General features: G+C 37.6%; 2 protein-coding genes and 1 long non-coding RNA gene across 4 annotated transcripts; all 3 read left to right on the top strand.

Moving 5' to 3' along the window:
* The first annotated feature begins 426 nt into the window (after window positions 1–426).
* Window positions 427–6,048, top strand: LOC135696308 (THO complex subunit 1). The gene is made up of 2 exons (XM_065215663.2): window positions 427–1,239; window positions 2,905–6,048. The coding sequence occupies exons 1-2, from the start codon at window positions 466–468 to the stop codon at window positions 3,796–3,798; spliced, it is 1,668 nt and encodes a 555-aa protein (XP_065071735.2). The 5' UTR covers window positions 427–465; the 3' UTR covers window positions 3,799–6,048.
* A 947-nt stretch (window positions 6,049–6,995) lies between these two features.
* On the top strand, window positions 6,996–11,277 carry LOC148958518 (uncharacterized). The gene is made up of 4 exons (XR_016144572.1): window positions 6,996–7,657; window positions 7,809–7,918; window positions 8,268–8,304; window positions 9,205–11,277. It is a non-coding gene; the product is annotated as an uncharacterized LOC148958518 (long non-coding RNA).
* Window positions 11,278–11,510: 233 nt separating this feature from the next.
* LOC135693001 (uncharacterized) lies at window positions 11,511–13,306 on the top strand. Of its 2 annotated transcripts, none has more exons than XM_089112389.1 (4): window positions 11,511–12,080; window positions 12,213–12,314; window positions 12,665–12,701; window positions 13,159–13,306. In XM_089112389.1, exons 1-4 carry the CDS (start codon window positions 11,951–11,953, stop codon window positions 13,223–13,225), a joined length of 336 nt encoding a protein of 111 aa, XP_088968515.1. In that variant the 5' UTR covers window positions 11,511–11,950; the 3' UTR covers window positions 13,226–13,306. The 2 variants fall into 2 exon arrangements, with proteins under 2 accessions (XP_088968515.1, XP_088968514.1); XM_089112388.1 differs by having other exon boundaries at window positions 11,526–12,080; window positions 12,210–12,314.
* Window positions 13,307–14,154: the final 848 nt, after the last annotated feature.

The following is a 14,154-nucleotide window of genomic DNA, read 5'->3' as shown; positions in this document are numbered from 1 at the left end:
ATTACGACGCTGGAAGACTGGGACCAATGGCGGTAAATTTCTGTCGTTTCTTTTACATTGCACGTGCATTGGAACCACAGAATAATTATTCTTATTCTGTGATTTGAACTTGAAAGGGGGATTTTGTTTTTGCTTCACATCAGGCAAGAATTGATTCGTGTCCTACCTCTTTAAAAAATCGGTGTCTATTTTACGTTTGAAGGATTATCAAGTTGGACAAGCAGTCAAAATTTTAGATCATTTCTTAATATTGTCTTGATTGTTGACTGGGTATCAGTAATATAAGCATTCAATGTTGTTTTAATCAAAGACAGATTTTTTCGACAGAGTGTAGCCTGAAAGCAGTTTTAAGGCTACTGGACAGGGAATTTTGACATTTCTTCACTCCACGCTACAGTGTACAGAATCCGATCCGAGCCCTCTGCGAGGGAACAAACTGCGCCAGTCGAAGTAAAGGCATTCAAAATGGCGGTTGAAACATTTAGTTTTGCTAGTACTAAAGCAGCATTCTGCGAATGTATTACTCAAAGAGAAAATGACATTCAAACCGATGAAATTGAGAGAACATTTTCTAATATACCTCATGGATCAGATCTTGACAAAAAGGCCTGTTGTGATCAGGCATTCAAGGAATGTCTTCAACTGGAGGTTTTGAAGTTGTCGGATGAAATTGATTTAGGCCTAGCCATATCTATGGTAAAGTTTGCAATTTCCTGTGCAAAGAATAATATTTGCACTACCAGTACACCTGTTCTGCTGCTAGCCGATATTTTTGAGACACTGACTATAGACAGGTGCTGCGAGCTGTTCAATTTCCTAGAGGAAAGTGTTTCATTCTTGACATCTGAATCGTTCTTCGCTTCTTGTAAAAACCATCTTCTCAGGATGTGCAACGATATATTGCGCAGATTATCTAAATCACAGAACACTATTTTCTGTGGAAGGATTCAGTTGTTTTTGGCAAGATTTTTTCCATTAGAAGAAAGATCTGCCTTAAATCTGATGAGTCACTTTAACACTGAAAATGTCACTTTGTTTAAGAAGAGCAGAAGTGATAATGGTGTAAGTGATGGATCTAACACCGTTCATATGGACACTGAAGAGGGCGAGCTGCCATCATCAAGTCCAATTGACTTTGATTTGTATGCAAAGCTTTGGAGCTTGCAAGAGTATTTTAGCAACCCAACAAAATGCTACACACCAATTGGATGGAGAAATCTTAAAGTTAATACAGTACAGGTGAGTAATATTTGCCAAACTAATGCACTAGCATACCTATCGACATATGGCCTCTAATGCAAAGCCATACATACTCTTAGGCCAGGGTGCATTCCATGTAGTTTACGCCCGAGATCTCCGGCGTGGACTTAGCTTTTTCCTTGGCGTAGTGGCGTGAAATTTGCTATTTGCGAGCCTTGGCGCATTGGCGTACGTGATAAATTTTTGTGATCGGTGTAGCAAAAACGATACTTGTACAGAATACGTGGACAGCCTTATTATATTGATATGGACAGTAAAAGCAATGCAAACTATAGATTAATCGAAAGCTTGTATGTTTTACACTTGGCGTAGCAACTAGAATAGGTTGAAATTTCTCTGGCCATTAGGTCCCGAATATGTGTCCCCTGCTTATTGAATTTTAAGAAATTTTCCAACTGCACCCCCCTGCTTTTTAGGACCCCCTGCTTTTTAGGACCCCCTGCTTATTCAGGACCTAAGAATAAGCTCAAGGTTAGGGTAGAGATAAGCATGCATTATTACCTGCTTGCCTGAATGCAGCTCCACTTGACCCCATGCCATTTGCACTTTCACTAAATCGTTGGAATCTTTTATTGTTTAGTTTGTTTTTCATTCCTTTTCCTGCAGCAGCATGTCTGCCAACTGTTATGCAGAGCATGGCAATTACTCACTAGATATATATTAAAATCTGCAAAAGTTGATAGTGCGATAGAACCTGACATTTTATGATTTTTTTGCACTCATGCACCTGATATTGGGATTGTTGGCACACCTGATATCTTTTCAAAATCGGTCATACTCTTGTTTGCTCTGTTTGTTCATTTTTTTTTTGTTTTTTTGTTTGTTTGTTTGTTTGTTTGTAACCTTATTTTAATTTGATATTGCTTCTAACTATACATATATATATATTATATATGGATATATGTATATTTAAATATTATAGTAATTAGCATATTGCTGTCTAGAGTGCTCAACTTATCAGAGTGATTATGGATATATGGAGATATACACATATGTATATGTATGGATATATACACATACAACTAATGCAAAAGGAAATAACTAAGGAAATAAATATGTTATAAGAATAAATGAAATGTTGCATTTATAGCTAGGACCATCCCATCGTTTTATCCTACTTTTTAAGCTGTTGAGATTGTCAGCTAATTTTAGTTCATTTCAGAATATTACTTGGTTTTGTTGAAAATGATTAAATTGTTAGGATTCCGAGAAGGATTTTTTAAAGCTCTTGAGCTAAAAATGCTATGCATAAAAGGTGGATTCAAATTTTTAATTGTCTTGAATATTTTTATACAAGGGGTTCTCTGACAAGCAACTCTGCAAACTGGTCTGCCAAATAGTGCCTGACATCCTATGCTAGGGGATTTAGCAGTTGTGATGATTCCATTATAAGCTTTAAACTATAACTATTGCATTTTATGTTAGGGGAAGACAAAATCATGGCAACTAATTGAAAGTCCCTTTGCAGTTTATGTGGAAAAGGATGGAAAGTGAATGTTCAAAATGAATCCGTGTTCTTAAAAAATTTACAACAAATTGAAAATTCTTTATAATATGAAGTGTTGATAGCATATGAAGTGATTAGATAATTTCTTTATTGGTTAAAATTTTAGCAAATGAACCTTTGATGTTTGATCTTTGCAGGTACTGAAGACATTTTCAAGCTACAAATTAGAATATGTGCAAAGAAGAAAGAAGGGCTCAAACATCAAAGCAAACATCACAATCACTGACATCATTAAAGAAGGAGATAAAGCTCACCAATACTTTCCAAAATTTTTAACAAATGAAAACCTTATGGACTTACAATTGAGTGACACAAACTTTAGAAGACACCTGCTTGTCCAATTTCTAATTTTATTTCAGTATTTGGTTGCTAACGCAAAACCCAATCAGGTACTAAATGAGCAGCAACAGCAGTGGGTAACTGAGACAAGGAGTAAAGTTGTAAGTCTTTTGAGTGAGATACCACCTGAAGGAGAGAAGTTTGCCAACACAGTGTTGCATGTACTTAAGCGAGAAGAAAATTGGATCAACTGGAAAAATGATGGATGCCCTAGCTTTGCTAAGAAGGACAGTGAAATTAGTGCCAAACGCTCAAGAAGAAAAAGCATAGGTGATGATTTGGCCAGTAGCAAAAGATCAAAGATTGACTTAGGAAGTGATGAGTTGACAAGATTGTGGAATGTCTGTCCTGATAACCTAGAAGCATGCAAGGCTGAAAACAGAACAAAGTTTCTGCCAACCCTTCAAGATTTTTTTGAGGAAGCCATAGAACAAGCTGATCCAGAGGCAGGGATAGAAGAAGAATATAAACTTGTTAACAAGAGTGAGTTTGGATGGAGGGCACTAAGGCTTCTGTCACGTAGAAGCTTCAACTTCTTCACCCCAAGTAACCAACCATTTAAGCCTTTGTCTGATTACTTGTCAAATGCTGTAGCACAAGTGGCAAAAGATCTTCCTTCTACTCAATCCATAAAAGAAAATGAAATAGAGACAGTGACAGTGGATGATAAAAACAATGACAATACAAATTAACTTTTGTAACAGTAAGTAATCAGACATGTACCATTATAGTTTTTTTTTAAAAAGTGTGCCAAAAAAATGTGTTTCTCAAAATTTTCTTCCTCAGCTTTTGATTTTTTTTTATTTCATTCAAATTTTGGAAATTTGAAGAACAATTACCAACTGTGGAGAGGCATAGGCACGTAACCTACACAAAAGAATTGATAAGAATCAGAGAAATCTTCTTTGAAAATGAACTCAATATTGCCTGTTAGAATTTTAATTAAGTTTCCATAGATTTGAATTTTTGAGCAACTTTTTGTACAATTTTGTTGAAATTGCCCTTTTGAAAACATCATCAAAACTTCAACTACAACATTTTTCAATTATCTGTCCCAGCTGTTCTAATTTTATATCAGGCTGGTTTAGAAAAACAAGAACAAGAGATGTTTCCAAACTTAATTCATTTATAACTTCGACTTAATTGGTGAAAGGAAGTCTAATGCTAAAAGTATTTTAAGCCCAATGCACCCAAGCAGATACTGATCTATCTTCCGTTTGATGCATTCTGGGAATCCGAACCCATTTAAACCTGCTATCAATACCCGATTGTGTCGTTTTGAAAGTGTACCAGTTTGAACTTGGATGGATCCGGTTTATTTGGTAGCGGCTCCTGATTGATCTGATCCTGATGCTAGCAGGCAATGACATCTACCTATCTTGAAAGTCCTGATGTTAGGAGGCCACAATGTTGTCTGTAGCAAGCAAACTCTTGTTGAAACTAAATTTCGAGCTTTTCTGAATGTGTGGTGGGGAGTATCGACTGATTTACACTCTTTTTAAGATATTGTTTATGATTTTTAAGAATATTCGGACTTGGAATCATCCACTTTTTATGAATTTCTTTTTTAAGAATATTGTTTAAAGATTATTGGTGTCAGAATCTTTCTTTTTTGAATAATATTAAAATTTTATTCAAGTTATTACACAGTTTCAAATCGAACATTTCTGTCATATTTTTCAAAAGTTGCCTGCTTTGCTATGTTCAAAATAAGGAGTTTCAGAGCTGACATATTTCGTTTTCAAAAAGCATTGTTTTTAATCGAGAGTGGGCAATGCTCCCCTGAAAACATGTCAGATTTGAAAAATGAAAGATAGCTTTAAGAATATATCAAGGCTCAAAACAAAAGTTTCTTTAGAACATTAAAGCTGGACAAAATTTATAGTACTCTTACAAAAAAAGAGTGTATCAAAGAATTGAGATAACAGTTTGAATAAAATCAAAATTTATTTGTTGATGACACCATCAGTGTTTATCAACATGCAGTTATCAGCTACCAGTTCAATTGAGGTAGTTAGAAAAATTTTTCTTACAGCCACGTGTTATTTGACTTGATTCGTACCAACTTCTAATTTAATAACCTTTTGGGTGTCTATTTGAATTTAATAACCAAATTCTAATTTAATAACCTTTTGGGCGTAATTCGAATAAAACATATAGCATTATCGTTTTGATGACCCACCAACACTAGTAACACTTCTTTATCGAGTTTTACCTTAGCATATTGGCTATATTATCATAATGACCAGATGCGACCAAGTCGGCCTATTCAGAAAATGGCCTTCCAGTAATTGTTTTTGCACGCTCTCGCTTCCATAAACAGCATCGCAAATTTCAATTCATGTGAAAGAAATCACCCTAAATTATCAAGGATGATGTCAATACTTGATTATTTCAGAAAGTGTCCTTCCATTAATTAAGTGTGCTAATATAATCAAGAAATTTCCTACCAATAAAAACAACACTGCCGGCAAAGTTCGTAAGTGGGCATACAAACTTCAATAGTAGGCTGAGGTAAGTCACTCTCTGTTTACTTTCGAATAAACACTTTGAATTTGAAGAGGTTCGGATTCCTATTTTTATAAGTGTATCCAACTGTGTATCGTTGTTTTAATACCAATTGTAGAGGCTTGTCTAAAAGTATCCCAGTCTAAAAACAGCATTAAGGGGCATGAACAGTTAAAATTAATTTATGCTTCTAAACAGTCTTACATATTTATTATATTTTTCTTTGATTGTAACATTTAATTGTAGTATATAGCAGTTATAACAGCTATCTTCTATCATAAGTTTCGTGGAACCTCACAGTAGACGATCTATCAAAAGCCTGGATCGTCGAAAATCTTGATGATCCAGTTTCTGCTTTTATCCGCCGTTGCCTCGATTTACCCATAAGTGCTTCCTTAAGTGGCATTATTCTGTCAAAAAACCAGTTCGGTCTTAATTTGATTCTTCCTTCTGTTGAATTCCAAACTGTTTATCGTAATGCACTGAAATCCTCTCTCAACAAAAACATCCAATCTTTGTGGAAGAATACCAGCCAGAGGATGAACATCCAATATGATGTTTACAGGAATACTAGAGAAGTATTGAAGGCTGAGAACATAAAGAGCGCCTTCAAAACATCCTTCATCTTTGACGACTCTCTTCCTATATGGCCTCTAAATTATGTACCACGGTTCATAGCAACATGACCCAAGAACATATACAGTTTTACTATCAAATATCGTATCAACTCCCTTGCCAAAGAAAAACCTATCTAAATGGAACATTACTCAGTCGTCTGATTGCTCTTTGTTGCATGTGCAAGAGAAACGTTACTTCACATTTTTGCAGGCTGCAAAACATACCTCGAAGAAGGCCGTTACACATGGCACCACAACTCTGCATTAAACTTCCTAGCACAGTCTTTTAAAGCTATCCCTAACTGGTCTCTTTACGTAGACTTTTCAGGCTATCTCTCACCCTCTATCATAACAGGAGACTCTTTTCGTCCTGATTTACTTCTAGTCACTTCTGGCCATTGCCTATTCATACTCGAGCTTACAGTAGGATACGAAACTAACTTCGATGTTAATGCTAATCGCAAAAGAGAAAAAACTCGCATCTCGTTCACAGCCTAAGCTCAGCCTATTCTTCAATCATGTTTGTTAATCTTTCTATCAGTTCCCTTGGTATCTTTGGTCTCTCCTGCTCCTCTTTCATCGACATATGAAACGCTCTAGATATCAGCGAGAATCATCTCCGCTTCATGATCCCCAAACTATCCAACTTAACTATCCGTACTACCTATTACATTTTCTGCCGCAGAAATAAGTCTTGGAATAATCCTGAACTTCTAACTAATACTAATATGCCAATATGCAAATGAGCCCGAACAAAAGACCTCCACACTGCCCCGCGATTCTACCACCGCCCGGCGTTTCACACGGTGCCCAGCCAAAACTGCTGGGCCGATTTTCAAAATTCTTTTTTTCCCTTCGTCCTCGATCGTCGGTTCACCATACTACGGTCTCCTTTTTCTCCTTTTCGCTTCCGTTCCTGAGATATTTACGGTTTTCTCCCGGGTTCGTCTCCATCCCCACCGCCCCGCGATTGTACGGGTTTGCAGCCAAAACCGCTCGGCCGATTTTCAAAGTTCTTTTTTCCTCTCAATCCTCCATCCCCGATGCACCATCATCAGGTCTGCTTTTTCTCATCGTTATTTTCCTTTCTCAGATATTTACACGGTTTTCTCCGAGGATGCAACGTCTCGATTAGTGCTCTCCGTGGTCTTTGTCCCGCCTTTCTAAAGGTTCTTTCTCTCTTTTCTCTTGCTCTCTACTACAAAAGATTTCAAAACATCTTCCTCCAGCAACCCTTCAATTTCAACGGAGGCTTTTCAAATTCGTTTCGCTTTCCACAAAGAATCTACTGTCTGCCGATTTGGATAAATCTACGTGCACTGCTGCTTGGCATTCCTTTTCGAATTCGAAGCGGTTGTCGACGGTCGTGTTCTGTGCTACGGTGTTACGGTGCTACGGTGCTACAGTGCTACAGCTACAGCTACAGGTGAGTCTCGCTAGCTTTTCATAAACTTTTCGTCGTCATTTTCCTTTCCTTTTATTGGTCGATCGATCGATTAAAACCCCGTTTGTTATTATTTCGTTTACAAGAGCCATGTAATTCGTGCTTCTGACGATCTTCCTTTTCTTCGTTTTAGTAGCTACGTACGTACGGTACACCCGCTGCTGCCCTTTTTTTTGGTTCTGCGATGGCTGCTGGCTGTTCTTCTTCTTCACTAGCATCAGAATCGATGGCATGTGAATACAGGTAAGCGCTGTTGTTCTTACGTGTTTTCGAAATTTATTATTTGACATGATTTTCTGCTCATTTGGATAAAATTACACTAAAAATCGGCTGCTAGACCCCGCTGCGAACGAAAACTTTTTACCTCTTCTCGTGGTTTTGTGCTAAAAGGAAACTGGATTGGCTTTATTGCAATCAGAGTATGAAGAATTGTGGTAGATTATTCCTGCTGTTTATTTTTGATGCAAGAAAATATGATTTTCATAGGAAACCCGTTGTAATGCGAATTTTGTTATCCCGCCAACCCCCAACTTTTTATGCCTAACGAGAATCCTTTGCAGCAACCTTTCCTAACCGCCTTCCTTTTTTGTAGATAAACGATCGGATTCGCTGACTTTTTGGTACAACAAGTGAGTATTTTTCGATTAAAATTTCATTTTTTTGTGCGATTTTCCCGCTGAAACAAATGGGATTTGCCTGCCTCTTGATAAAAATTATTTCTAGCTTTTTGAGAGCATTTGGGGAATTGTAAATAAATCATTCTAGAAACCATTTCAAATGACTTTATGCTTAATTTGATGAAATTACACTAAAAACCGGTTGCTTACTGCTAGACCCCCGCCGCGAACGGCGAAGTTCTACCTCTTTTCGTGGTTTTGTAATGAAAGGAAGCTGGATTGTTACGGTAGATTGTGCCTGTATCATTTTCGGAATTGTAAATTAATCATTCTAGAAACCATTTCAAATGACTTTATGCTTATTTGGGTGAAATTACACTAAAAATCGGTTGCTGAAAGGAGTCGCTAGACCCGCCACGAACGTGCTTCTCTTAATGTTTTACCTCTTCGCAGTTTTGTAATTCAAGGAAAATGGATTTGCTGTATTCCTCGCTTAACGAGAACAATTTCAAATGATTTTATGCTTAATTTGATGAAATTACACTAAAAACCGGTCGCTTACTGCTAGACCCCCGCCGCGAACGGCGAATTTCTACCTCATTTCGTGGTTTTGTACTGAAAGGAAGCTGGATTGTTACGGTAGATTGTGCCTGCATCATTTTGGGAATTGTAAATTAATCATTCTAGAAACCATTTCAAATGACTTTATGCTTATTTGGGTGAAATTACACTAAAAACCGGTTGCTGAAAGGAGTCGCTAGACCCGCCACGAACGTGTTTCTCTGAATTTTTTACCTCTTGCGTACATTTCTGCTTAAAAGAATATGGATTGGCTGTATATCGATTTCTTTGAAACGTGCTTTCATTAACCATGGAATGACATCTTCATTAATCTCTTTGTTCTTCATCTAGATCAAAGATCGTTTCAAGCAATAATTATGACGCAGACGTGATTCTCGGACCTTCGAAACGAAATTTATGGCATTTATGCTGGCGTTAAATCAAATGATGAAACAAGAAAAAACTTGACTGTGGAGAAAAGGACTAAAGTTATATAGATCAGCTGTTGTCCGTAAATTGTATTCTGTTAATTTGTTGTTAGAGTAAGATTACTTTCTGATGCACGAAACTTTGCTTTTATCTATCTTTCCATTTCCTAAATGCTTTGTTCCTGCAGTGTTTCAAAAGCTAATTCTGACGGAGATGTGATATGTGGACCTCAAATGTATAGAACTGCGTAATAACTCTATAACTCTTTGGAGTTTAGAAGGGGAGTCGTTAATTCTTTTATGAATCAACATATTTTTTAGGAATTTTGATGCTTAAGAAATTTTTAGATGATATATATCTAAACGAGCACCATGGACCAATAACGGCTAACAGGAATTTATTGTTGGAAAATTTTAATGTTTGATTCAAAATAAACAGAGGAACTTTAAAAGGTGGCCCCAAATTATATCTTAAAACAGCATCACAAGTGAAGAAGAATTGAACGAAATGCTATGATAAAGATATTCACGCTGGATTCAAAATGAACATTACAGCATTAAGAATGGCCTTAGAAAATATTGATAAGCGCCCTATAAGTCGACGAGGGCTAAGATTGTATGATTGAAAAACTTAAAAATTTGATTCTGACTAAATAGGAGAAATTATAGGATTAACCCATGAAAATTTTGTCCTTCAAGGAAAATGGATTTGCTGTATTGGTTGCTTAATAAGAACAATTTCAAATGATTTTTGGCTTAATTTGATGAAATTACACTAAAAACCGGTCGCTTACTGCTAGACCCCTGCCGCTAACGGCGAATTTCTACCTCATTTCGTGGTTTTGTGCTGAAAGGAAGCTGGATTGTTACGGTAGATTGTGCCTGCATCATTTTCGGAATTGTAAATTAATCATTCTAGAAACCATTTTAAATGACTTTCTGCTTATTTGGGTGAAGTTACACTAAAAACCGGTTGCTAAAAGGAGTCGTTAGACCCGCCGCGAACGTGTTTCTATTGCTAATTGATAATCTTAATAATCGAGGAACTACTCATTGGGTTGATTCCATTTCTATGGTTGATTCTATTAGGAATTTCGCAAGTATCGGTATCTGGAGCCAGCAAGTAATTAAGTTTGGGTTTACTTTTCTAAAAGGATTTACTGAATTACAATCAGGGTAATAAAGCATTATCTTCCTACACGAAAGAAGCTCTTATCTCAATTGGGTTGTTGCTGCAAGTAAATAATACTTTTTCCTCGAGCAATTATTTCCTGCTCTTGCCAATAGTATATGCTACTCACAGTAGGCGTGACTATGGATTAGATTAATTATGTTTGCCTTTTGTCACGTTTAAAGTATCCTTGCCTGCTTGCTGTATGATATTACACTTTTTGCTTGCATTCCTTATAAAATTGGAAGAATGTAGGAGGGCATTGTTTTTTTATTCTCATTTTCAGGATAGATTCAATTTTAGTAATATTTGTCAGAGGAGTAAACAGATAAGTAAAGTTGGGAAGTCTTACCATGAAATTTTATGGAAAATTAAAACAGGAGACTTAGGGGGTCACCCATTAAAATATCTAAACGAGGAACACGAATAGACCTGGGCTGCAAATGTTTTGAAGCAACTTTCAATTAACGGAAGACTAGCTCCCCTACGAAGCCCGCTACGCGGGCTTGCCAGTGACCCTACGGTCGAGTACATAGATTAGCCTCGGAAAAGACAAGAATTTTCTTAAAACCCCCTGTGAATGATAGTAAAATTAGCCTCGGCAAAGACAAGAATTCTTTCGAAACCCCCAATGAGTATGCAGATTAGCCTCGGAAAAGACAAGAGGTGTATCAACCTCGATTTGAAAAAAATTGGCTCCGCATAGGTCACGTGATAAAAAAATTACTCGCACTCCTGTGACTATCGCTAGGAAGGGGGGAGCCTCTACCCCTTCTCTATTTCAGGCGACCCCCTGACTAGCGATAGTCACAGGAGTGCGAGTAATTTTTTTATCACGTGACCTATGCGGAGCCAATTTTTTTCAAATCGAGGTTGATACACCTCTTGTCTTTTCCGAGGCTAATCTGCATACTCATTGGGGGTTTCGAAAGAATTCTTGTCTTTGCCGAGGCTAATTTTACTATCATTCACAGGGGGTTTTAAGAAAATTCTTGTCTTTTCCGAGGCTAATCTATGTACTCGACCGTAGGGTCACTGGCAAGCCCGCGTAGCGGGCTTCGTAGGGGAGCTAGTCACCATAACTAAAATTCGTATATGCAAATTAACCCCGAACAAAAGGTCCCCACCGCCCGGCGATTAAGAGGGATTCCAGCCAAAACCGCTCGGCCGATTTTCAAAATTCCTTTTCCCCCTTCATCCTCGATCTTTGGTTCACCATACTACGGTCTCCTTTTTCTCCTTTTCGCTTCCGTTCCTGAGATATTTACGGTTTTCTCCCGGATTCGTTCGAAATCCTCTCGATCACGATTAGTGCTCTCCGCGGTCTTTGTCCCGACTTTCTAAAGGTTCTTTCTCTCTCTTTTCTCTTGCTCTCTACAAAAGGTTTCAAAACTGCTTCCAACAGCAACCCTTCAATTTGAACGGAGGCTTTTCAAATTCGTTTCGCTTTCCACAAAGAATCTACTGTGTGCCGATAATTTAGGTGATTTGGAATTGGATGATAAATCTACGTGCACTGCTGGTTGGCATTCCTTTTCGAACTCGAAGCGGTCGTCGACGGTCGGTGTCTTGTGCTACAGCTACAGCTCCAGTAGTCAATCGTGCTGGGTGCTCTCGACAGACCTCAGGTGAGTCTTGCTAGCTTTTTTTATCAACTGATGATTTTTTATCGATCGACGATTGAACCCCGTTTCTTATTTTGTTTGCAAGAGCCATGTGATTCGTGCTTTTGACAATCTTCCTTTTCTTCGTTTTAGTAGCTACGTACGGTACGCACACTGCTGCCCGTTTTTTGGTTTTGCGATTGCTGCTGGCTGTTCCCCTTCTTCACTGGCATCAGAATCGATGGCATGCGAATACAAGTAAGCGTTGTTGTTCTAACGTGTTTTCGATATTACTTTTTTCAAATGATTTTGTGCTCATTTCGACGAAATTACACTAAAAACCGGCTGCTAGACCCCCGCTGCGAACGAAAACTTTTTACCTCTTCTCGTGGTTTTGTGCTTAAAGGAAACTGGATTGGCTTTATTGCAATCAAAGTATGAAGAATTGTGGTAGATTTTGCCTGCTGTTTATTCTTGATGCAAGAAAATTTGATTTTCATAGGAAACCCGTTGTAATGCGAATTATGTAATCCCGCCAGCCCCCAACTTTTTATGCCTATCGGGAATCCTTTGCAGCAACTTTTCCTAACCGCCTTCCTTTTTTGTAGATAAACGATCGGATTCGCTGACTTTTTGGTTCAACAAGTGAGTATTTTTCTATTAAATTTTCACTTTTTGTGAGATTTTCCCACTGAGAATGAAATGGGATTTGCCTGCCTCTTGAGTGACAATTATTCTAGAAACCATTTCAAATGACTTTATGCTTATTTGGGTGAAATTACACTAAAAACCGGTTGCTGAAAGGAGTCACTAGACCCGCCACGAACGCCTTTCTCTTAATGTTTTACCTCTTCGTAGTTTTGTCCTTCAAGGAAGATGGATTTGCTGTATTGCTCGCTTCACAAGAACAAGTTCAAATGATTTTATGCTTAGTTTGATGAAATTTCACTAAAAACAGGTCGCATAAAGGGCTGGCTAAACCCTCGGGGCGAACCTTTTTTTCTGAAATTTTTACAAAGCATTATGACTATGGATTTCCTTAAAAAGTGCTTTCATTAACCATGGAATAACATCTTAATTATTTGTGATGTTCTTCATCTAGATCAAAGATCGTTTCGAGCAATAATTATGACCCAGACGTGATTCTTGACTGTGGAGAAAAGGACTAAAGTTATATAGATTAGCTGTTGTCCGTAAATTGTATTTTGTTAATTTGTTGTTGGAGTAAGAATCATTTCTGATGCACGAAACTTTGGCTGTTTTCTATCTTTCCATTTCTTAAGTGCTTTGTTGCTGCAGTGTTTCAAAAGCTAATTGTGACGAAGATATGATATGTGGACCTCAAATGTATAGAACTGCGTAATAACTTTATAACTCTTTGGGGTTTAGAAGAGGTGTTTGATTCAGAATAAACAGGGAGCTTTGAGGGTGGCCCGCAATTATGTCTAAAAACAGCATCACAAGTGAACAAAGATTGAACGAAGTGCTTTAAAATGAACATTACAGCTCTATGAATGACTTTAGAAAATATTTAAAAACGCCCCATAAGTCGACGAGGGCTAAGAGTGTATGATTAGAAAACTTAAAAATTTGATTCTGACTAAATAGGAGAACCTCTAGGAGTAACCCATGAAAATGTGCCAACGAGCATAAGGAATTGGTGGGACTGGCAGAAGCATGTTGCTGTCAAGTTTAAAGTAGAATTCAGAATGATTAACAAAGCTTTTAGATAAGCCTGCAAGATATTTAAACGACCACCACGATACACCGAGAGATAAAAGAAGATGGAAACTTTGAAAATTGCAATTAGAATAAGCAGGAGAATTAAAGAGGGTAACCCGTGAAAGTATTTAAACGAGGACCCCAACTAGATCGTGGCTTACAAAATATATTGAAGAACTTTTCTGCCTTGCCTCGATATTGCAACCGTTTATGTATCAAATTGGTGTGTACATTTTAATAAACGGAAGAGTAGCTCCCAGTAAATCCCGCTCTGCGGGCACCCTATGGACCCCGGAATGGAATAGTAAGATTAGCCTCTGAAAGTCAAGAGTGCTATTAACCTCGATTTTAAAGGGGTTCAGATGGTGATGAAAGC

Source organism: Rhopilema esculentum, chromosome 14 (genome assembly GCF_057945365.1).
Source record: "Rhopilema esculentum isolate cy_ngs chromosome 14, ASM5794536v1, whole genome shotgun sequence".
NCBI lineage: Eukaryota > Metazoa > Cnidaria > Scyphozoa > Rhizostomeae > Rhizostomatidae > Rhopilema > Rhopilema esculentum.
Note: the sequence above shows the minus strand (reverse complement) of the source record. Positions and strands in the feature narration are given on the sequence as shown.

What these genes read in the sequence shown, in the direction of transcription:
- LOC135696308 (XM_065215663.2), top strand. Translation starts at nt 466, where the DNA reads ATGGCGGTTGAAACATTTAGTTTTGCTAGTACTAAAGCAGCATTCTGC. An exon ending in TTAAAGTTAATACAGTACAG is followed by an intron (nt 1,240 to 2,904) that starts GTGAGTAATATT and finishes TGATCTTTGCAG; the next exon opens with GTACTGAAGACATTTTCAAG.
- LOC135693001 (XM_089112388.1), top strand. Translation starts at nt 11,951, where the DNA reads ATGATAAATCTACGTGCACTGCTGGTTGGCATTCCTTTTCGAACTCGA. An exon ending in GTGCTCTCGACAGACCTCAG is followed by an intron (nt 12,081 to 12,209) that starts GTGAGTCTTGCT and finishes TCTTCGTTTTAG; the next exon opens with TAGCTACGTACGGTACGCAC. An exon ending in CTGACTTTTTGGTTCAACAA is followed by an intron (nt 12,702 to 13,158) that starts GTGAGTATTTTT and finishes TTCTTCATCTAG; the next exon opens with ATCAAAGATCGTTTCGAGCA.